This window comes from Scomber japonicus, chromosome 19 (assembly GCF_027409825.1).
Source record: "Scomber japonicus isolate fScoJap1 chromosome 19, fScoJap1.pri, whole genome shotgun sequence".
Classification (NCBI taxonomy): domain Eukaryota; kingdom Metazoa; phylum Chordata; class Actinopteri; order Scombriformes; family Scombridae; genus Scomber; species Scomber japonicus.
In genome coordinates this window covers 20,974,075-20,996,550 of record NC_070596.1, presented here as the reverse complement: position 1 = coordinate 20,996,550, position 22,476 = coordinate 20,974,075, and the positions used below count along the sequence as shown (strand labels likewise).

The window sequence follows — 22,476 nt, the reverse complement described above, 5'->3', positions numbered from 1 at the left end:
AGCATAAACTTGAAACATCAGGTCTGTACCAGTCTCTCACTAATTAACACATTATTCCTATTGTATTTATAAAAAAAAAGGTTGTGTGTAGTTTTGTTTTTAGTTTCAAACATTTAACAACAGCAAACAAGCATATTTCCTGGGCCTCCCTCTTTCATTTACATGTTTGACATAACTGAGATAGAGTCTTTCATCCTTTTAAAAGTATTTTTTCCAAGTATGTTTTGTTACTGAATTCTAGTCTCTCTTATGTGTGTGCAGTGATTCATTTTGTTGGATTTGGCAGAGCAACCAACAAGGAGGCTGAATTGTCTGGTTTTAAAATATATTCACATTCCAGTCAGTCAGCAAAATCCCAAAAACAAACTCCAGATAACTTTCTAATAATCTGTTCTCGCAACAAGAATCACAATCTGTGCACCACACACTGGCTGATTCGCCCCTTTAAGGGTGATTGACGTGTGATGTGTGTTTGACTGTTGCTTATGTTGGCCGGCTACTTTAAAACCAACCATGTCATGAAAGGTATCCTGTGGGCACCATTTGTTTCTAACAATAACCTTTGAGGAGTGACAGGAACAGCTGCCCTAAAAGGGCCTCACACACAAGGACAAACCAACAGCAACTGCTAAGAGTTCTTAGGAAATATTATGCTTATACATGCATGTATTAGATGTTAGTGCAGTGTCATCGTAAACACACACAAGCCTATAGACCGAAAAAAAAAATCCTTCGTCTACATACTGTGGGACCTACCTTTGTGTTTTGCAGTGTTAACTGTAAAGAGCTCCACCCTGACTGTTGCTCATAGGTGTAGACAGACTGGTGGGACAGTTGCTGGGTCAATCCATCAAGGGTGTCTTCCTCAACAGATTTATCTCATGTCTTACATGAGGGGTCACCTAGTGCCCTCTGAGAGGCTTTAGTGTGCCTGCAGCACGAAGAAGAAACCCCACTTTTGTCCTGCATTCATTAACATTCAATACACCAAAAAACGTGAGGCAGCGACTTAATGCTGCTCAGCTTAGTACACAAGTGGTATGGTTTTTAAAGCTCATCATGCTCCATGTGTCTGCTTTCATACTAGATTTTAAACTGTTATATGCTATTTTATGTCTTGTGTTTTCTGAGCATTAAAGACAAAGTTTACCTTAGTTGTAATTGAGAGCAAAGAGTAGCCAGTATTATATCCAGAGGTTGGAGAGTTCTTTAACTGATATAATAGATGTCTTTGGTGCACATCGGCAACACACAAACATCTGTGTAATCACAACAACAACACAACGTGCAAAAGTGTGATGGTCTCTTGGTTTCATCAAAAGCTGTGCGCAGTTTAGATTTATTGTATTCTAAATTTACAGTTTAAAAAAAAAGTTTGCCCATGTCTTAGAACCATTATGAAAGTTAACGCACAAATTCAAAATACATCTTATTGTATTTTACACAGGAGGGTAAAAGTATAGGCATGAAGGTGGCATGATTCATTATCAAGGCTCAAAAAGAATCAGAAAACAAACATGAATAAATAGAAAGTGCTATCCTTAGCAGAAAAAAAACAAAATAAAACAAAACTGCAGTGTGGAAAGTCTCAAGCTCCTGTTACCCAGCAAAGAAATGATTCATACAAGCCATCTAAAGCATGTGGTCTGACACTGGCCTGTACATAAGAAGAGTGAACGTCAGAAAATAGTGTGAACGAGCGATGGACAGAGTTGGGCGTCTGCACTTATCTATAAATTATGAACTATATGGTGTCTACACAGCTTATCACTGAACAGAAACATCTAGGAAATATTCAGAGGCAAGCTCTCTTTTCTTCAGCTCCTAGTAGTCGTAGCTCTGCTGCCCGTTAGTGATCGACATATTCAAACAGTCAGATCTGGACAATCTGGAGCTGAGAGACAAGATGCAGCACTTCTTCAGAAGCTACCGCAGAACCCAACTATTTCCTCTTCATTGTTTGTACTTGTTCAAAAAGAGAACCTAACAAAATATATTGTTAGACGTTAAATTTCAGCATGTCAGTTTTGTAAACTACTCCATTTTTCAATACTCGAAATAACCATTTAAAAACAGTTGAAAGCTTTGGGATATTAAAAAAAAAAAAAAAGTTTTTAATGACAAGGTCATTAAAAGTCATGCACGCTGCAAATAACTGCATGCAGTAGTTATGGTAACCCATCCAAGCACTTTTTATTTATTAATAGTCATAAACACACACAGCAGCTTCATCAGAGGCGCCTATGCCCTCTTGACTTTTGAATGTGGATTATTTATACGGAGAGCCGTTTGCATGTCACAGGAAGCAAGGGTCTGCCACAACTGCCTGTAACATTAACCTGATAAAGAAAAAAAAAAGTTATGTGGATTGATTATCAACTTCATATATATTTTATATATATTTATATATTTCTCTTCTCTCGCTCGCTCACTCAGTTGCTATTGCGCACTCGCACATTTATCGCACTTGCTCTCATTTATTTTTGTTTACAATGTAACAAAAATGGTGACAGGCCTGAAATTACAATCACCAAAAACAAACTCAGAAAATAGAGGAGGGAGGAAGAGAGGAGGGTGAGGCCGGGAGGACTGCTGCTGTTCGCTGCCCATCACTGACAGTTGCAACACAGAGGACACAGTCTGCTTGATGCTCGGACATCAAAGAGGAGGCGGCGGAGGCTCCTTCCCCGTAGAGCTGCGCTCTCTGAGCTGGAGGTTCTCCAGCGCCACATCTAAAGGCATGATATCCACACAGCCCATGGCTCCGAAGTCGGCGAAGTCTCGGCGTTCGTCCTCGTCGGAGGAAGAACTCTCTTCATGCATCAGCGTAGACAGGAGCAGCTCCTGGACAAACAGGCTGCGGTCTGCGCGCTCTCCTTCTAGAAACTGCCGCTCTGCTTCGGACATCTTAGGTTCATTCAACCTAATGAAAACAGTTAACATCAATTTAAATACGTTCAGGTGATACACTTTGAGTTAAAAATGTTTTTACTCAGACAAATGAAAAAAGATAAGCTGGTCAATTTCCTGTTAAATTATGATTAAGACTTCCAAATAGTGAGGAACCACTGATTATTTAGATTGTGATAAATCTACAAGTAATCATACGATTCAATTCAGTTTGAAGATTAGTATTGAGATAGAGGTTTGGTCAATAGTTTTATTATAAGAATGACAAGTTTTTTTGTTTTTTTTGGCCTTTTCTAACTCCTCTAACTCTACTTCTAAATGTTTAACCAAAATACGAGTGTTAACAAGGCATTTTAAAAATGATATGGCTGTTCATATTCTGTATTTTCATGAGAAGATTTAAACCAACAATGACCTTGATTCTACTCTGAAATACTATATGTGCACCCAAAGCCTGATATATCTTATTCCTCTGTTGTTGTACAAAAACTATAAAAAATATACAGATGAGCCACACAGTTACTTTGAGTGACATGTTCATTCATACCATGAACACACACACTGTACTTGAGTCAAATCCCATATTCACTGTCTTGGTGCCGGAAACCTGTTTGAGTGACATTTGCCAAAATCTAGCATCCAGCAATTTGTGACCAGTTATTATAGATTTCTGTCTTCAGAAGGAACATTATGGCTGGGGACTAGAGCCGCAACTGATGATTATTTTCATTATTGATTAATCTGCCAATTATTTTCTCACCTAACAATGTAGTCAATGAAATGTTAAAAATAGTGAGAAAATTGACATAACATTCACAAATATCTTATAAGGTGCCCACAGTGATGTCTTCAATCTGCTTGTTTTGTCTGACTAACAGTCTCAAACCTTAAGATTCAAGTTACTGTCACATAAGAAAAGAAAAACTGAAAATCGTCACATTTGAGAAGCCAGTAATCTTTTGCTTGAAAAATGTCTGAAACAGTTGCAGATTCATTTTCAACTAATAAATGAATCAACTAATCGTTGCAGCTCTACTACGGGACATTTATAAGAGCTGGACAAACACATGGTTTATTTTTGTCTTTCCGTGTCTGTTTTCCTCTCTCTAAGACAATGTTTAGCACACACGATCTGTGTTGAAACTCTCTCGTAATCTCTCCACAGTGTGTTTGACGGCACATACAGTATAAACAATGAATAAGCAAAAACTAGTTTTCCAGCCTGTAAAAGCTACTGACTCACCGTGCTAATAGGAACTGGGAGCTGTGGGACGAGGACGAGGGATTGCTTTCACCCACGGTGGCAGAGTTGGCAGTGGCTGTGCTGGGTGGAGGGATGGTGTTGCCAGTGTTGCCTGGGTTGTTGCTGCGTCGTGTGGCGTGGCGGCCCGTCTCCACTTGCTGTCGTGCTGCTTGAGCCTGCTGCCGCTCCAACTGCAGTTGCATCTGGAGCTGCTGGAGCTGGGAGGCTGAAGGCCCTGATGAGTTTATTTGCCCCCCTGCTGCACGCCGTACACCTGACAGCTGAGACAACAACTCTGCAGGAGACACAACAAAAAAAATGAGCTCCACTGTTGGATGTTTCTAAATAAGTCATGATTTCAAATGCATTCGCTGCAGAAACCTGTAGGAAGATGTGAAGAAGAATACAGACACTTCCAAAGTGGTGGTCTGACATATGCATTTGACTTGACATGCTGGGACTATTATGTCTTTTTCTAAAGAAGTAGTGTGGGAAGAATAGATTAAAATAATATAAAGGCTAATTTCTTTCAAATGTGTCTCTCTTACCATTAAATTCTACCCTGGTAAACATACATTTATTACAAAGTCTGCTACAAATGGAGGGAGGTATAAAAACTAACGAATAAAAACATCTTTAAAAATCTTAAATTTGCCTTCGATGATTAAATGATGATTTGTTTACAGCATATGTGAAGGCTGTTGGTTAGCTGATGGAAATTTCTATATCATAGCAGGTGTTTTGATGTAAGTATAAAGTACTTTCTGTGAGGCCTGCTATACCCCTGAATCTCACCTGCAATGGGGTCCATTGCTTCTCTGTTACTGGGGGTGTAAGTGGAGCTTTGTGATGAGGAGGATGAGAGTCCCCCTGTAGAGCCGCTAGTAAAGTGCATATTTGTCCGCCGTGCTCTAGGGCCGCCCAGTCCCCGTCCAGGGTGGAACATCCTGCGTACATGCCGAACACTGCTGGACTCATCTTAAACGAGGATTGTTAAGGATAGACGCTGTAATCTGGTATCACAATCAATATTTCTTGGACATTTAAAAACAATACAAGTAAAAAACATTTAAATGCAGACAGAGAAAGGATATTAAATCTCTTGGCGCTCTGTGTTCGAGTGTGAGGTGAGCTGTAAAGTCATCTGTGACGTGGTTGGGGTCGCCGCCTGGCAAGGCAGCACATATTGGACAGATCTAAAATGAGAAAGAGAGAGTGAGAGCTTCTGCGTTGTGCAGTGGACTTAATGACAAAAACCTGCTTCACAAAATGTTGTCATGATACCCACGCTGCACTTCAGAGGATCAAAATGTTTTCATAAACAACATTTCACCACAAATTACTATATATTGAACATAAAAAAAATCAAAAGCATCTATTGCTCACTGCACTTCTCTTACGGTGCATAAATAACAGTTTCTATTGCGGTTCTCATTCTCAATATAACAACACAGCAAATCTCTCACTGTACAATAACTGCCATATATACAAACACGGAAATACGTTTCAGACACACTTCCTCTTCAACTGCTGACGTGCTTCTGTTAGCACCCTTTTTCTTTTGTTTCATCTTTGAAAGAATTAAAAGAAAAAACAGGGTTGGCCTTATTCTAAATTCTTCTTCTTATTATTATTATTCTATACAACTTTCGTACAACCAAAACCAATGAGCTGATCCTCCTAACAATGCCTGATATACTTTATTCCTCTGTGTTACAGAGGTCCAGCATTGTTCAAAGACTGTTGAAAACACATAAATGAACCACACAGCTGAACGGGGTGACATGTTCCTTTATTACAATGAACGTGGCCACTGTAGTTTATTTTGAGCCAATCAGACTGCTGCTGCGAATACTTACCAGAGCACCAGATGTGTATTAACACACAGCTGAGAATAGTCCCAAACAAATGCACCATTTATCCCTGTGAGACGTTTGTCATAAACTACAGGACTCAGCTGTTTTAGAAGGAAATTACTGAGCTGCCCCACAAAAGTATACATTTGTGAGCAGTTGATAATAATAAAAATCTAAACGCCCGTCTTATCCTTTACTGTGACACACTGACACTCCCTGCTCTAACTACTAAGCACAAATACTAGTTGGCTCCATAGGCCACTTAATTTTTTCACTGCTAGTGGAGCTGCTGTTGATCCACAGACGACCTGCGAGTCGGCAGCAGGTTTGACCCTTTGCCTCACTTTCCTCAGTTGACTCAGCAGTGGACAATGCTCATAACTCTCTGACTACAGGTAATCCATAAATGTCTTTAAGCATGTGCCTTCTAGGAAGTACTTTTAGCTCACTGGAGGTACAGCCTCATCTGTAGGGACCCCAGCAGAGCAGATAAAGCTTTTAAACATTCAAAATATATCAGAGGATGGCGGAAATAAACCGCTGGATACTTGATACTGCTTATAAGAATACAGACAACACTTGCAAGAATTATTGATATTATTAAGTCATCCCCATGACTTTATAGATTAAATTCTGCTTCAATGTCTATCTATATATCTATCTATCAATCTCATAGTATTTTAAGTACAGTGACAATAAAGGCATGTTCTCTCTAAAATGAAAGTAAATGTAAATGTGTGCCATATACTCACCACCTCTGTGGAAGTCTCTGCATGCTCCGAAGTGACATGCTCCTGTAGGGACGTCTCTGTGTAGCCCATCTTCCCACAATAAGGACATGTGAATGACTGGGGTTGCTCTACTGAAAAAGTGTCTCCTCCATAATACAAGTCTGCAAGAAGACAGAGCGGCCATTATTGTTTGTCAATTATTATTTCAAAATATTATGGTGACCGTAACTACTATCAAGATGAATGATTTGTAATGACATAGTGAGAGGGGACAGTTAAGTCATAAAATACAATTACTGTTTACGACACAGACATGAGGAATGATCAGTACGCCACACAAGTTTCTGTCTGGGCTTTCCGCCAGGTCCTTACCATAGTCTACCCTGGTTAATATACACTGCATGGGGTGCTCTGTGGTGTGTCTCGTTGTCGTGGCTCCGCTCTCGTAGCACGATGCGCACAGGTCGTAGTCGTAGCAAATTAAACACTTGAACCGTCTTCCTCTAAAGTTCCCTTTTAAACACGCGTCACAGCTCACACCTGTAAAATATAAAAAATGAGAAGACGAGAAAAATGAAAAAAGGAGCAAACATGCAGACTTGACAATACAGTTACACATTCCTTATAACTGCGCCTGTGAGACTGACTGTAAGAAAGCGATCTCTATTTGTCGGTCAGTCTCACTTACACATGAGCATGTGTTTTGGAGTGGCACCAACCCACAAAGTGCCAGCAGTGAAGAAGTCTGGCATTCCTGTGAACTTCTCCAGCAACACAAAAAAGCACAACGTAAAACAAGCAGCTGAATTTGAGATTTTGTTTCACACATTTTCAAGAGTATATACTTTTGTGTTTGTCTTTAAGTAGATAAAAGGAAAAAAGAAGTAGAGCTATTACCCCCTCTCTTTATTATGTGAGGAAGTATTTACTACTCCCCAGATACAACCAGTTATTTTCTGAGACATCATAGTTAGCATTATGCATAATATTTCAAACCTTGCTGACATTTCCTTTTAAGGGGAAAAAATCATCTTATTTGGCAAATGTTGGATAATAGGTGAGTAAATACTTTGGGGAATTTCCTCTGTTGACTTTTCTGATATTTTGCAGCAAAAAAAGAAGCTTCAAAATATAAACAAAAAAAATCTCCACAAGACTAACATTTTATTAACAAAACAAACCCAGTCCTGGACCAATAAAATCAACCCGGTAATAAACAGTTATCACCTCTGCGTGTTGATTAAAGGTTTGGTCACACCATGGGAGGTTTTAAACAGAGGGTGAGTGCAATAACAAACAAAAGGTGTTTGTGTTACCTGAATAGTGAAGAAACACAATGTGGCTTGATGAATGCCTTCCTCACTAACTTATTCACTCACAAATGAAACCTTGTCTGCCTTTGAGGATCTCTGAGTGTCCTCGCCCTCAAAACTAGCTCGTCCACTTGTGGGGTTAATTAAACAAGTCCCTTTGTTGTCCATCTTTAAAAAAAAAAAAAAAAAAAAAAAAAAAAAAAAAGGACAGGGCCCATAATGTCTGACAAATCTGTCTTAAAAACAAACAGTCAGGGTGTAAAATTAACATTTTCCATTATCATCAGCATGTCTGGCTACTAAAAAGATCATTTAATAATGATGGGAGGGGACCAATCTACAAGCCCATTTATATGCAAAAATGTATTAAAAGTTTATTTTAAAGCTTAAGGATTCAAATTAAGTAGATATATTTCAATGTTACAGTCTTTTTAGTGTCAAAGTCCCTCTTTTTTTCAATAAGGAAACACAAAGACTGAATTTGATGCTAAAAAGAAACTTAATGTGACAGATATCAAACTTCATATGACTCAACTCAAAACTGCTGAAGCCTCCTATATATATATATATATATATATATATATATATATATATATATATATATATATATATATATACACACACACACACACACACACACACACACATACATACATACATACATACTTTTAAATGTATGGGCGGGGGGTTAAATGACTGCGGATTGTGGTCCTCATCACATACACTGAAAGTGGCATTTGAAGGGGATCTTTTAATAGCCAGTATGAACAAGAGGAATAATTACAGCGAGGAAAAAAACATGTTTTATTACACATATCAATACCTGACCTGTTTTAAGAAAAACTTGTATAAATTGTGAACATTTTAATCTTTGTCCTAGTGTGGCTAACTACTCGTCCTGTGCTCATGTTTACATTACAACATACGGTAGCACCTTTTCTGGAGGTGATAAAACTGGACAACCTCTCGTCTCGACTGGCCTGCTGCTACAACTAAACGATATATACTCCTCGTCTGGGTTTGATGGTTGTAACATGCCACCCCCCCAAAAACTTAGTCACCCTAGCTAGCCTCCAGTCTATCTACCAGTCAGCTAACTTAGTGACTTACTGATTGGTTTATGCAGAGAGAGCCGAGGCCTCACTCAGACTTTCTTCTTCTTCTTCTTCTTGATGACAGTGCATTCGCTAACAACAGCAGGTAATGTGACCAGACGGGACAGTGTGGCGCTAACATGCGGTTATATAAAAAAAAAACATACACACCCCAAAAAATAAAATGAGCAAATGAATCTGATAGCGTTATTCTTTATTATGGCTCGTCGTCGTGTGGTTGTGTGTATAAATAGTGAGGTGAGAAGCAGCGTTAAGTTGCAACACAAACGACTCCTTGTGTTAGCATACATTAGCCTGCTCGCTAGCCCCGGCTAACGCAGCACCTAGCAACGGCTAGCTGCTAGCTGCTATGTTGCCTTATCATTGCGAAGCGGCTGAGCCAAGTAATAAAGGTTTGCCTCGATATTAAGACATACGAGACATGTGTGTAGACTACAGTTGCTGACAGCTAATGCGTATGCCGGGACATGTCTGGGAGCAAGCAGCTAAAAAAGCGCAACAACCTCCTGACTTGAATAGGAATTAGCAACAAAAAAAAGCTAGCACAGAAGCTAGCCTGCTCAGGTAAATGTAGCCTCCAAGCGAGACGCTGTGGACGTGTTTATCTACTCACCCTCATGTCGGGACATCATACAAACAGCGACACAGCCCCTCCGCGGGCTCCCCAGCGCGCTGAACGGGGGACGATACAGTTTTTTGAGCTACTAAACTGAAAGAAGCCTTCACCCTCGCCTCTTTTTTCGAGCAAGATGGATCCGCCAGCAGCTTACAGTTTGTTCTGCTTCCCCTCCCAGAGAGTGACACTTATCGTTGAGTGTTGCGGCGGCTGACCAGCAGGGGGCGCACTGCTGCATTACACCAATTCAGCTGGGACATCTCATTCAAAAAAAAAGAGAAAGAAATCCAATATAATTGATAATAATAATGACCAGTGTTCTAACCAGTAGCGATTTTCAGGGGTGATCGAAGCACCCCTAAAAACAAGTTAATTATTATTGTATTTGTTTCCCTAAAAAATATTTGAAACAACTTGAATTATTTTGCGTCTGTTAGAGATGGGACAAACACCTTTGCTACAGGTTCAAATGGTTTTATTTTAACAGGTCTTATGTTCTTTGGGTAGTTCTGTCATTAATATTGTCTTTCCCTCGGGGTTCATTAACTATCTCTCTGAACCATTATTATTTTGCATTATAGTAGACCACTCTACTATACTACTGTATTGATGTAATTTACATTATCAAGTGAAATGAATTATTTAGCAGGGGGTTTGAACACTTGCAGGGCATTGTATTTCTAATTCTCATTAGGAGCTGAGCCCCCCTAAAAGTCTGATCCTAGAATTGCCCCTGTATGTAACGGCGTTATGTACTTTAATTACAAAATTAATGTTAGTGTAATCCTCCTGAGACTTGAGCTTTTGTTTGGTAGGGTGGAGTAGTGTAATATGAGACACCTAAGCTCCAGTGCATTTATGTCTTTTTCTACAACATTAAAGTGAACATGATTGGTGTTGAATCCAAGGACTTTGTGTGTGTCATATGGCAGCAGGAAAATGGTAAAATATGAAGTACCCCTTGTGACGTCCATTTAAAGGTCAGTGACATAGGATTTACACAAAATCAATGTTAAGGATATAACTCTGGCATGAATAAAACAATGTTCTTAATTGTTAAATTATGTTTGTGATGTATTTGATCATCAAATGATGCATGAGCCTAAAACTAATCTCCCTGATGTCCCACAAATTCTGAATCCATTGGCACAAGGAAGATTAATATATGTGTATATTATATTATATATGAGTACAATATTTAAAATTTGTCTTCTCATTTAACAAGGAAAGATCTTGATGAATTCGTAATGATATAAGGTGTTGATAAAAATGTATTGGATTTATATTTAAATATGGACAAGTCAGAATAGCAAAAAATGCCTTATTACCCTAATCCACCCTATGCATTTTAAATTTCTCTTAGATATTTAGGATTAGTAGATCTGATAATTACAAAAACTAAGCATCTTTGTCTTTGAACAGGAAGTCGTTTTTGAAAAAATAAAGTCCCCATATGGGGACAATGGATTTATTTCACTGTATAATACAATTAATTCACCAGTGTATAAAACAATTTACTTACATTTACATCTTCCCTTTGCATGAATGATAATAAAGTCCCAACATCCTCAAACAAGTACTTCCTGATTAGCAGTGTTGTAGCTTGTTGCTGCTGCTAAAATAAGTCTAATTTGTATAGCTAAACAATATTTTTACATAAATAGACAAGTTTCAACCATGAAATTGGACCAGGTTTTGTGCCTGGTCCACTTTTGTCGGGGCTGTTGAATGACTCTGCCAAGATGCCTGCCATCTGGTTTTTATACTGATTAATGTATTGTGCTTTTGCTACCTCTAGGTGGCACAAAAAAGCATGCACGAACAAGGACAACAGGTCAAAGTTAAGCAGAATATAGAATATAACAGTCTTTGAACAGAATATAAGGTTCAGCAAAGCCAAAATGTAATGTCCCCAAATTCACATTCATAAAACTCAGTCATTAATAAATGGTTATTTAGTCCTTAAAGAAGAGTGTATTCTATTTATTTATGGAGAAAAAAGACATTTACAATCACTATTTTTCGGTTCAGGAGAACATTTTATATAATATGAATAATCCAGCAACATGTTTGAATTCTGATGGTCTTTACAAAAATGTGTATCAGCTGCACAAAAATAAAAATATGGTTTTATTTCAATTTGTGTATATGTAGGTTCACATTAGACAAAGTCCACCTTGCAGAAATATGTATAGCTCTAAGGTGTAAAATGGGTCAGATTTGACTCTGAACAGTATGCAAGGGTTAACATGTTACTGAATACATATATTACTGTTTTTAATGATTTAAAATCACTTTTTAAATATTTTGTAAATAAAGCATGACGTGAGTTTATTTGGAGAACAAATGGGCTTACATTATGTCACAGTACCAATTAAGCCCATGACAGACTTTAAACTTTTACATTTTATATCCCAAAATCTACATTAACTAATGAATACATTTTCAAATGAGAGCTAAATCTTGCTTCATAAGAAATGATCTCCTTTATAAATCATGTCAGTATCCATGAAAAACACCTGAACTTAGATTTTGGTGGGCTTAATGGGTACACTTACCCTAACAGCTGAAAACACTGAAAAGTAATCAAAACATAATCAAATACAATAAGTTACATTACTTTGATTAATTAATTGAAATAGTTACATTATTACATTAAATGAGTACAAACTTTTCACTGAGTACATAACAGCCATCTAGTGTCTAACCCTGCACATATATCGTTCTGCACAGTGAAGCTCAAAAATTCAACTGTGGGAGAAAGCTGAAAAATACATTTTGGAATTGAGCAGCAAAGTATAAATACTCAATTTCAAGTAAAAGTCCTGAATGAAAAGTCACATAAGTATTAGTAGCAAAAGTAATACAGTACAAGTAGTGGTTTGATCTCTCTGACTCTTATTCTGATGAATGACTAAGTGATTAGTCACATCAAAATTGCTGGTTATTAATTTTCTGTCACTAGAGAACACAGTGATTTAACTTTGATTGACAGAACATACAGCAGCATTTTTTACATTTTCATCTAGGATATAATTCTTTGAACATTTGTTTCTAAAGAAAAGCAGGAGAATTGAAGCACATCTTTGTAAAAAGTATTTATTTTGTACATAAGATTCAGTTCATTTCTGTGCTGATGAGGAAGCATACAGTCTGACAAACCAGTGCATTACAATGAAGACTTCACAGCAGTGTAGGAGGCTGGGGTGGAGCTCACAACTCTCATGTTATCCTCACTCTTTATTCTTTACTATTTTTCAGAAGTTAATTGAGAGTCAAATCCGAGAAAATGACCCCTGACCACACATTTCCATGAAAGAGAACAAAGAGAGAGTTATGCCGCCACCCTCGTGCATAAGCCTGATGTAGCCGTACAATCTTAAAATGACCAACAGTTACACATTCTGTACACACAATTTATATCATGTGCTTAATGTCAACAGTGGAGAGTGAGAGCTGAGGAGTGTAAAAATTCATTTAAATATTTTCTTGCTGTCTTCCCTCAGTTTTATCATATGACAATGAGGGAAAAAGTCAAGAAAGAGGCTGAAGCTTAATCTCCCCAATATACAATATAATCTCTTTTATCATACTGTGTAGCTGTGCAACTTCTCGAAACAAAAACAAGACAGAAAACCTGAAAAAATAACTTTGTATGGTACTGTGTACCGCATACGGGGTCACATTGAGCCTACAGTAATACAAACCATCTACCAGCGAATCCCATGTAAGCTAATGGGGATGACTGCTGGTGAATAGATACACATGTATTTCTGCATTTTAGGAAAATTGACCTTCTATTTTGCAAATTAAAAAGTTTAAATCATAGTATGCTACAGTCAGATCTAATCTTGATCATGTTAAAGCCTTGACAACAGACTTCAAAGAACACTTTCAATCAAATGAAATACTTTTACATTTATGTAACCAAAATAGTGGATACAAACCCTCATCTTCATGTAAATGTTCAGTAACAGAATAGTTTCATTTTCTCATCAAAATATGACAATATTTACATATTTCTATCAGCATTTTAAATTGTGAGATCGGCCTGATCATTTTCTTATGGTAAAATGTTAATGTCATCATTCATGATACTTGTAGCACCTGAGCAAAATCACGTTCTCTGACCACTGATCACAAAAACAAGACAAGATTGGATAACATCTCTTAAATTACACTAATTATAGCAACACAAGTATGTACATTTTTGAGCATTTACTTATATTTACAGTACAATCAAAGGTTTAGATTTGGAAGGCGCAGCTCGCTGTATCCCTCAGTAACAATACAAACATTTACCTTATGAGTCGGGACGTGTTTCTTTTGTTTTTGAATTAATTACTTATGGTAATAAGTATAAAAAAAAATAAAAGACCACACCTTTGTTAAGCAAAATAAATCTCATGTTCAGGTCAGTGTCTTTAGCCAACATTTTGAAGTAAAGGATGTGCCATGTTATATTGTTAAAACAAAAATGAAATGCTATAAAATGTTAAAAGATACAGTGTTTCATAAAAAAAGATCAAGCTTTTTAACACACATGTCTAAGTTATCAGACAGACTGCTCCAACAAACATAAAGTTCACATATTGCATGTCTCAGAAGCAAATAGACCTTTGGACGTTGTTGCAGAAAGTGTGCGAGGTGGCTTAGGCAACTTTGGATCTTCATACCGAAAAACCTGAGTTTACTTTTTTCCTTTGAAAGCTGCAGTGCAGCTATTGCAGCTCTGAAGGTTTTGTAACTGTATGTGATACAGATATATGCTACTTTGCCAACAGATGCCTGGTAAGTAATAGTTTCTTCATGCTCCCTGGTTTCTCCTCTGAACTGCCATATGTGACTTGATGTTGATGTCTATAAGAAAAGAAGCTGATCTAGGACAAATACTATTTGCAAATACTCGTACAATACAAGGTAAACATTGAGTGCTAATCACTTTACAAAGTCAAAGTGTCAGACTTTGTGTAGGTGAGTAGCCTTACTGTGTAAATCCAAGCATCCTAATCCCTAAAGCAGCAAAGAACAAGATTTAGGAAGTATTTGCAAACAATATTTGACCCATGCCTGTACAGGAAACAGTGGATGGTAAGTGTGTTTTCCAGGTAGTCACTGTGTTGTAGCACTGAGGTGGCTGTGGGTCTTGCGGCGTTTTCTCTGTGTGTCCAACTGTCTGTTTAAAAGTCTGTCACTTTATGTGACCTGATGGCTCTAGAAACAGTTAGTCACAGAGCTGCTTGTTGCTGGATACCTCAGTCCATTATTTCCTCCTTGTAGTCCTCCCTGGATTTTCTCTTGAAGAAGCCCATCTGAAAGAGCAAAAAACTCAGTTGCAACACTAAGAAGTTGACTTTTTTACACTGAAATATATCAATTTGCTTTCTTTTCTAAGACTCAGATGACATTGATACCACACATATGTTTTCCCATTAAATATGAAATGGCTAGCTTAGCTAAGCATAAAGACTAGAAACAGCCTGAGTCAGTCCAAAGGTAAACTAATCTTTAAAGCTCACTAGTTAACACTTAATATCTTGTTAGTTAAAGACAAAAAAATGAAGTCTGAAATAGACAATGGGCCCTATTTTAATAATCTATAGCGCATGGCGTGAAGCACATGGCGCAAGTGCCTTTGAGGTGACTTACGTCCCCTCATTAATCATAGACGTGTTTTAGTATCCAGGCACGCTGTCACCTTGGCGGATTGTTAGTTTGATGGTGGATTTACCAGGATTGGTCACATGACTACATTGACAGTTTCATTGATCATTACTGCCATTGACTGATTCTGATACATAGTGGCCCGTCATTGTGACTTTTTTTAATATGTTGATGTAGGCCTACATCATAATACGAATTCACATTGTGGTCCTTTTATTAGTGATATTTTGCATGTTTGTGAGCTGCTGCGCGCACAGTGTGTGCACAACCGCCTATCTAGGAGCATATTGGACTCTTGATGATGCACCCATTAATAACAGTGACATATGTGCCAGTGACTTTTTTTTTTGGTCAGTAGCGCAATCGCTTTCCTCTGCCTCAAAATAGCAACGCGCCACCAATGCGCCTGACCACACCTCATTTTGAGACCAACACGCCCATAGACGCACATACTGGTGCAAGTGCATTTGCTATTTAGACAACGTGGGCGCCGGGCAAGAAAATGACAACTGCGCCAGGGGATGTATACCAGACTATTTCTTGGCTGGGGCAGTGAAAAGAGTCCCTGTGAGGTATCCAGGAATTAACTGCACCAGGCCAAGAAATAGTTCAACATATAACTAATGAATAGCATTTTACACTGTGGTTTTTGTAAAGATTTAATAAACAAGAAATGTGTTAATTAGTGAGATTTAGAGGTGCTGTTAGGTTTAGTTTTAATCTGGGTAGGACAGAGATAGGCCATCTGTTTCCTTCTGTTCATATTGTTCTGCTAAGTTAACTAAACTAACCATCTCTGTACAGTATCTTCACATTTAGTGTATCTCATAAGAGTGGTATCAATATTCTCATCTGGTTTTCGTCAGCAAATCAAAATAAAAAAAATGTTCAAAGACCACAGCAAATTGTACATGCTCTTGGCTCTGCAGGGATAAGATGCTACAGATATTCAAAAAGTATTTGAACATTTGCAAATACTGTGTGGTCTGAATTACCTTCCAGAGAACGAAGATGACAAGTGCTAAGATCAGCAGACCTATCAGGATGCTGACGATGATGATCCATATAGGGATTCCTCCTAAGGATGCCTTTGACACCTGGATCTTTACCTGATTAGCACACACAGAGATACAGTATAGTAAATGTACATGTACCTGCAAACACACACACAAGTGTACAATAAGAAAACTTTATGACTCACAGTTCTGCTGCTGTCACTTTTGCTCAGTACAAAAAGTTTTGTGTCTTTGGTTCCCAGACTGGCATTTACCAACATGTAAAGACCAGAAAACTCTGCCTGTAAAATAAAAATAAATGTTTGCAAAACAAATGCAAAAGCACTGGACAGGAGTCAAGGCATGCCAAAAATAATCACTCACATGTCACCTCAAACCTACCTCAATGAATGTAGGTTTCCACACTCTGAATGTAACGTTGACCTGATTGATCTTAGCCTCGGGAATGGAGCATGTAAATGATGCACAATTGAGGTTTTCACAGCTCTGTAGAGCAAATAAAACACATATGGTCGGACGGGAGCAAATACATCTCAGCTATCTTTAGAAATAAACCCACAAACAAGCATGATCACACACCAGTAGGAAGACGCTGAGTGGTTCTTTCTTTGGTTTGGGTTTTATAATGTCCGGGTTAATATTATGAGGGTTGATCAAATCCTTTGCATTACATTTCACCTGCAGAGAGAGGAGAAGCAGATATAAAGGTTGTTCTGTCAGTATACATGTCCACATGTATGTTTGTGTTCATTCATACCTGTGGGCTGGTGGTGACATGTGTCAGGTACAGTAAGTTGTTCTGATGAAGAGGAGAGAGATTAGGGTAGGTCACCCTAAGGTCAAGGGGAGGAGTCACTATATCACCTGCTTTCTTCACCTAGAGAGACATGAGACAGAGAGGCAGTGAGATAGAAAACAAACAGGATATGTTTTCCTAATATATCATACCATTTACAAAACAAATATAATCTGTATCTGCAGATGTTACCGTGTAGCTGATGTTGATCTCCTCTCCAATCATCGTGGTGTCATTGAATACGCTGGGATACTGCTCATGGTTCTGTATTTCAATGTGTTTATCCACAGAGTGCCTGGAAGATGCATATTTTTGAAAAATTTTTCATTTTCAAATGAGAGCTTCAGAGACTGAGAATTCTCCATAAATCACATCAAAATTTGGTGCTATGAAATCAAAACTCTTGGTACCATTAAACAATAAGGCACTCTTAATACAGCTATATGAACCTTTCTGAATGAATATGTTCAATATGCATTAACTGATTTGGCCACTTGGGGGCAGCAGAAAGAGCTCTAAACACTACACTGACATACAGTATTAATTTGATATAGCAAACCATATGTCTGGCCACCTGATGAATGTAAGTCCAACTTCTGAGGGAAATATCTTGCTCTTTGGCTCCTAAATACTATTCATGACTATTGGTAGTATTGATAATATGCCACTTGAATTGATGGTTTGGCTACTTGAGGCCTTCTGGAGGTGAAGGATCAAACCATCCATGTGAAGTGTGATTACTAGCCTCATTGTATTTTATAGTGATACAAAATTGCTGTTATTACAACATAATGGAGCAAAACAAACATTTAAGAATAGACATTTCTCTTGGCGAACACTAATAATATAATAATGGATGCATTCCTTTGACTTAAATAGAATCCATCCTCGTCATTATTAGACACATCTGAGCTTTTCCTGCTATGACAATTCAAAAGGTATACCATGAGAAAAAAATAATCAAAAAAATGTATCCACTGTTTCCAAATGAACCAACTTCTTCTACTCACACTGTGAATATGAGTCCAGCTTCATACGTCACAGGGATGGCGATCTTCACGCTGTTGTCATGCAAGGTAGACGGTAGCTCCTCACTGTCACTGTGGGAAATTTAAAAACATATTTGTTTGACTCAAATGTATAAAAATGGATGCGAAAACTCTTATTTGTACTGGATTGAACACAAAATTATACAAAATCATTGAATAAAGCATACTCACCTTGCTGCAGTCACATTGATCTGAATAACCTCCTGAATATGTTTAGGATTCACTTCAAATTTCACTTTGAAGATTTCCTGTGGATATTAAATCACATCACAATTTTACTAATTAGCAGTGAAGATAAATAAAGTGTATATTGATCTACAGTGGCAACTAATGAATATGTTCATTATCGATCACTTATTTGATCTTTATTTATTAGTTATTTGGCCGTTAAAAATTCCAATCACCGTTTCCCAAAGTCCAAAGTGACATCCCTGAATGTCTTCTTTTGTCCTGACCAACAGTCCACAACCCAAGAATATTTAGTTCACTTTCAAAAACACTAGATAAATCAGAAAATATTCACATTTATGAAGCTGGAATTTTGAGATACTTTTGTCTTTACAAAATACCCCAAAATGATAAATTATCAAAATAAATGGCGATTCCTTTTTTTGTTGATCAGCTAATTGACTAATCATTGCAGCTCTAGATTGTACAGACAATAAGTAGTTTACATTCTGCATTGGAGTAATGAATGAAAATTAACTAGTACCTCTACATTGCTTGCCAGGAAGGGATATCCAACAGCACACTCCACCCTCGTGTGATTCAGAGTGCAATCCTTATCCGGCTGATAATACAAAATAAAAACATGCATCATCACCTCAATTCATTATTTTTTGGCATTTTTTGCCATTATTGTACAGATGACAGTGAAGTGACAGACAGGAAACAGAGGGAGAGAGCGTGACACCTCAGTTCATTTACACTGAAATGATACAGAGAAAGGAGCACTAGAAATCTCACCTCTACTTTAACATAGTTGATGTTTGGCGTGAAGTTGACAATGACTTTGGTGTTGTATGCATTGTCTTTGCTGTTTTTAACTGTGATGTTCACATCAATCTTCTCTTTGTTTGCTTTGATCACCATTCTGAAGAATAAAATGAAAACTGTCAGCATGTTTGGTTGTGATGCACATTTTCCACCACAAGGAGGCAGTCATGTACTGGAAAGTCTATAACTACTGTGTGCTATGAGTGACAATATGATAAAGATAGCACATGATAATAATAGTTAAATTCCAATGTGAAACATTTGTGCTCTTAATATGAGAAAATGTTAAGGAATAGGCTCACTTTTTTAACCCTAACCCTAACCCGGTCTCAAGAGTGATTGGTTGCTGTAATCGTTACTCTTGAAGCAATCCCTTGTTAATGCACTTTCCATTTAAGTGATGGGAGACAAAATCCACCGTCCACTGCAAAAAATCACTCCAAAGTTCAAAGTCAATATGAGACTGAGTCACTCTAATTAAGTGGGTATATTTCAAAGTCACAGTATTGTAAGAAGCAAAAAAGACTAACTTTGCGAGATACACACTTAATTTGTCTAACTCAGATTGTGGAAGCCCTGAAATGCATTTTTGCAGAAAGCGAGGACTGTGGATTTTCCATCATTTACATTGGAAACTCATTGCAGCCTGTATGAAATGTATGACCAATAACTGTACATGTGGGACTAGTATTATTTTAAAATACATTTAAAATTGATACTTTAATGCTAATTCCACTTACTTTTTTACACTAGACTCGGCTTTGAGAGAGAGGTCAGCAATGCACCTGTCATCACTCCCACACTCCATTAAGGGAATCTACAAGATAATCAAGAAATGAAGTTTAAAGTCCACATCCACTCACAAATGTAACACTTATTGTTACTTCACTTGGATGTTTGAGCTTCACTGTACAGAGTTTCAAACTAGAAGGCTGTTTTCAGTCATCTGCTGAAGGGTCAAAGTTTCTCTGTGCTCACCTTAAATCTCAGTTTAAGGTGTAAATAAACGAACATGATTTGTGACCCAAAGTCTAGCCAATCATAGTCCCGTATGCAACATACACATATGTGTGATGTTGAAACTTGAAGACGCAAGTTTTTGGATTTGATTTGGGATTTCTACAATGATGAAGAAGGAAAAGATGTAGTTTTAGGAATTTGTAACGAGATTATTAAAACCATATCAGACACTAATATTATTTATTATTATTTATTATAATACATCCGCATCCTAAATTAGTGAATCTTTAATCACTTATCTTTAAATGACTGTAACTGCTTATGAAAAAATAGGCCACTGTTTTCTATTTGTTTACACTCCTGACAAAAGGGTGCTTCCAGATGACCTTAATTTCCTTTGCCTTTTCACCTAAACGGTTCACAGGGTCACAGTCTCATTTGTTTCCATTCTCAATGCTGTCCCAACGGACCGTCAAGATCAACAGTGTCCGCTCTCTCAAGAATGGTCAAGAGACTAGAGTATCATATGCAGCACAGTCTCAAAAGAAAAACTCAGGCTTCCGTTAGATGACTTCCCCTTTCTGTGTGCGTGTGTCCCTTCTTTTCCTTTCAATAACAATAACAGGAGAGGTCCTAATAACCCTTCCTCACTTATGTGCATCGTTGCTGTGACAGATTCTGAGACTGAGGGAGTCAGGACATGCCGAGACAAACAACCACATGTTTAGAAGTGAGGGGAGGTGGTGATGTTATTACTCTGCATTATACACACCCATGCTTTATGTTTTGAAGCTCAATTCTCATGCACAAAAGGAAATGCTTTCCCACTCTTTATCTGGGCACATCACTCATTGCAATAATTATTTGGAGCCCCTCTTGTTAGAACAACTATGTATGCGGGAGTGTGGGAAGACGGTCCTGGCTATTGGTGTTGAAACCCTAATGCAGTCTTGAGGAAACACTGAAGGATGGCAGTCAGCTGTTGCAGATGTTAATGTGCTGTAACAGAAGCAAGTTTGGAGCCAGACAAGAAAACCCTAGTTCTCACTCTCAGATTATAAATACAGACAGATGGAGGATGTTTTAGACGAGGTTCAAATCCTTCCTGTCTTTGACTCTAAATCTTCCTCTTACTGTTATTTGCCAGTTAATAGTTTAAGTACTGAGAGAGACCATTATAATAAGTGGTATAAAGCAGTCTTACAGTCTTATTGATGGAGCTGGGAAGGCTTTCATCCAGGACTGGACCTTGGTCTTTATTTACTAATCCAAACTGCAAAGACACCATGAGAGGGTCTCTGAAGTCCAACCGGGACTGTTGAGGAGAAGATGGAGGTAAAGAAATCAAGAGGAGAATGAGGAGAAGGAGGGAAGAAAATAAAAGTTAGATGAAGATCAAGAGGATGAGAAAGAACATTACAAGGAAAAATCTACTTTAAAGATCTTTCACACCAACACACATGTTTTCAGTGTTTCACTGTTGATTGAACCTCTACTCAGGACTGTGTTGGTGAGCATAGACCCCGTGTTCATGCAGACTGGCCCCCCTAAAAAACCTGAGAACCCAATTTTTCCAAACCAGGTCTTCGGTCCACACTTTCAAGTTCAGTTAGTCCATCTTAAATTGCTATGGGTCTTTCTTGGGTTGGTGCCAAAGTTGGATTATATATCAAAGGACTCCATGAAAGAGCATAACATGAGGAACACATGCTGCATCTTCAGTAAATCACTGATTTGCGTGTGGACAGATTTTGCCTGTTACTTAAAACTGTCATAGCTGTTTTTTTGGCCACTTGGAGGCAGTGGGCACAAGCTGTAAACACAACACTGTTATTACCTTAAAAAGTGGATATATGGTTAACTTGTTAGCAAACACCTGCTTATTTATACATCCAGCAAATACAAAGCAACTTTTTCTGCTCAGTTGGATTTTAGCTCTTTTTGGTGAACACAGCTGCCTGTTGAGTCTGAAAATGATGATAATATTATGGCCATGAGGCAGCTGCTTAACTAGCCCCAATACATTAATTAAATTAATTACATTTAATTAATTAATTAAATGTTCTCTTTACATGTTCTTTATGTCCATTTAATAAATACTGTCACTGCTATTAGTGCTATTATTCCGAGACAGAAACGGGAGACTCCAGCAATACAGACATGGAACAAGCAATGGAAGTTTTGAATGTAGCAGTTAAGTCCAATTTATTT

General features: G+C 37.8%; 2 protein-coding genes across 2 annotated transcripts in view; both read right to left on the bottom strand.

Moving 5' to 3' along the window:
- Window positions 1–1,416: 1,416 nt before the first annotated feature.
- kcmf1 (potassium channel modulatory factor 1) lies at window positions 1,417–9,950 on the bottom strand. Its single transcript, XM_053340469.1, has 7 exons — window positions 9,782–9,950; window positions 7,113–7,280; window positions 6,762–6,901; window positions 5,249–5,349; window positions 4,949–5,133; window positions 4,154–4,448; window positions 1,417–2,923 (listed from the first exon to the last, which is right to left on the bottom strand). Exons 1-7 carry the CDS (start codon window positions 9,798–9,800, stop codon window positions 2,659–2,661), a joined length of 1,173 nt encoding a protein of 390 aa, XP_053196444.1. The 5' UTR covers window positions 9,801–9,950; the 3' UTR covers window positions 1,417–2,658.
- Window positions 9,951–12,878: 2,928 nt separating this feature from the next.
- The window catches only part of itga1 (integrin, alpha 1), a 49,449-nt gene continuing 39,851 nt past the window's right edge, over window positions 12,879–22,476 (bottom strand). The window contains exons 18-30 of the mRNA XM_053340406.1: window positions 21,470–21,580; window positions 20,046–20,122; window positions 19,276–19,402; window positions 19,022–19,099; window positions 18,481–18,557; window positions 18,271–18,360; window positions 17,453–17,555; window positions 17,222–17,341; window positions 17,044–17,142; window positions 16,846–16,950; window positions 16,650–16,745; window positions 16,444–16,557; window positions 12,879–15,096 (exon numbers count right to left, since the gene is read on the bottom strand). Coding sequence (XP_053196381.1) covers window positions 15,040–15,096; window positions 16,444–16,557; window positions 16,650–16,745; window positions 16,846–16,950; window positions 17,044–17,142; window positions 17,222–17,341; window positions 17,453–17,555; window positions 18,271–18,360; window positions 18,481–18,557; window positions 19,022–19,099; window positions 19,276–19,402; window positions 20,046–20,122; window positions 21,470–21,580 — 1,254 coding nt within the window. The 3' untranslated portion in view covers window positions 12,879–15,039. The remainder of the gene's footprint in view (window positions 15,097–16,443; window positions 16,558–16,649; window positions 16,746–16,845; window positions 16,951–17,043; window positions 17,143–17,221; window positions 17,342–17,452; window positions 17,556–18,270; window positions 18,361–18,480; window positions 18,558–19,021; window positions 19,100–19,275; window positions 19,403–20,045; window positions 20,123–21,469; window positions 21,581–22,476) is intronic.

What these genes read in the sequence shown, in the direction of transcription:
- kcmf1 (XM_053340469.1), bottom strand. An exon ending in CACAGAGCGCCAAGAGATTT is followed by an intron (nt 5,134 to 5,248) that starts AATATCCTTTCT and finishes AATCCTCGTTTA; the next exon opens with AGATGAGTCCAGCAGTGTTC. An exon ending in TCCCAGTTCCTATTAGCACG is followed by an intron (nt 2,924 to 4,153) that starts GTGAGTCAGTAG and finishes TGTTTTCATTAG; the next exon opens with GTTGAATGAACCTAAGATGT.